This window comes from Corylus avellana, chromosome ca6, assembly GCF_901000735.1.
Source record: "Corylus avellana chromosome ca6, CavTom2PMs-1.0".
Taxonomy (NCBI): domain Eukaryota; kingdom Viridiplantae; phylum Streptophyta; class Magnoliopsida; order Fagales; family Betulaceae; genus Corylus; species Corylus avellana.
The window spans coordinates 9,353,941-9,355,281 of NC_081546.1; the positions used below are offsets into that span (position 1 = coordinate 9,353,941).

General features: G+C 44.7%; 1 protein-coding gene across 1 annotated transcript; it reads right to left on the bottom strand.

Annotated features, from left to right (window-relative positions):
- Positions 1-274: 274 nt before the first annotated feature.
- LOC132184926 (STS14 protein-like) lies at positions 275-977 on the bottom strand (the record flags this gene model as incomplete). Its single annotated transcript, XM_059598716.1, is given in 1 exon segment — positions 275-977. A coding segment is annotated over 1 exon segment (534 nt). The 3' UTR covers positions 275-427.
- Between the last annotated feature and the right edge of the window lie 364 nt (positions 978-1,341).

The window sequence follows — 1,341 nt, forward strand, 5'->3', positions numbered from 1 at the left end:
AGCAGTCGTCCGTGTCATAACATCTACTGGTAACCAGTGGCCCTCCTGGGTTCATAACAATCATCTTACTCATTTGAGCAATTTTCTGGCTTCCAGCAACCACGTGAACACAAATGCTCTTGAGGGTTATTTTCTGGATTCAATTATTATCATCTGCCCGTGTCCCACCTACCAGTCTAGCTACTTTAGATCATATTTGTCGGTGAGTCTTTGATTTCGAAAGTTTTACAGTTTATCCAACATCTTCAAATCCCATTCGCTGAAGAAATAAAACTGTAAAAAAGATCTCTGCTCTATTTTTGTACCTCAAAAAATTTATTTTACATTAAGCTGCCATCAAAACTTCCATAACCAGGTATATAAGCTTTAAAATCAGATCCTGCTATAGTGCTATTACAAAGAAGAGAAAGCTCGATCATTAACTTCTCTAGTACGGACTCTCCCCAACAGTATTCCCAGGAGGATCATAGAAACATATGGTTAGACTGGCGCTCTCCTTCACACATGTTGCTTGAGCACACCCTAACTCCAGAGATTTCCTCCACACGACCTGAGTATACACCCCGCACGTGTGGTTCGGCAGGCACGAGTTGTCGGTGTGGTTGTAGTACTCTTTCTCTTTCACCCATGCATCGACTACCGTGCGTGGCGTCACGGCGCCGCTTGCCCACAGCTGGTTTCCACCGTACTTGCTATTGCTCACGTTGGCAAACTTGCAGCCCATTTTGTCTCTTTGGTACCGGACTAGTCGGCTCGTGCCATTGGCTAGCCCCTCGCTCCATTTGAGTGGGCCAACCCCAACGGCTGCCCTTGCTTGGTTGTGTCCGTCGAGGAACTCCCGGGCTGCGGCTGACAATGGCGCCGGAAGGTTGGGGGTGGGGCTAGCTGAAGGCGTTGTCCCTTGCGCTGAGATGTGAGGCATGGCTAGAGCCATGATGAGTAGAAGGAAGGCGTAGGCCATTTTTCTATCTAATGTGCTATGACCGATGGCGCAAGTGGGGAGCTGTAATTATTTATAGATAGGCTAATTAAATTGGGTGGGTGGATAGGTCGTGAAAAATGAAAATCTTCCTAGTTTGTCCATATGTTTAAGGGAATTCATTATTGGGATGAAAGGGTAGTGTTGTCATTTCATGTTTCTGAATGGAGAGGCCACATATTATATGCGGTAAAGGGTATTAAGGGTTTTTTAGTGTAGGATAGAAGTGTGCTTCTCGAGGCAAGGTGGCAGAGGTAATGTGGAAAATGGTAAATAGCTGGAGAGCATTGGAGTCAAGAATCTTCTAGAATAGTCCTACGGTTTTTTTTTTTTTTTCATCAATCATTTAAAAAAAAAAAAAA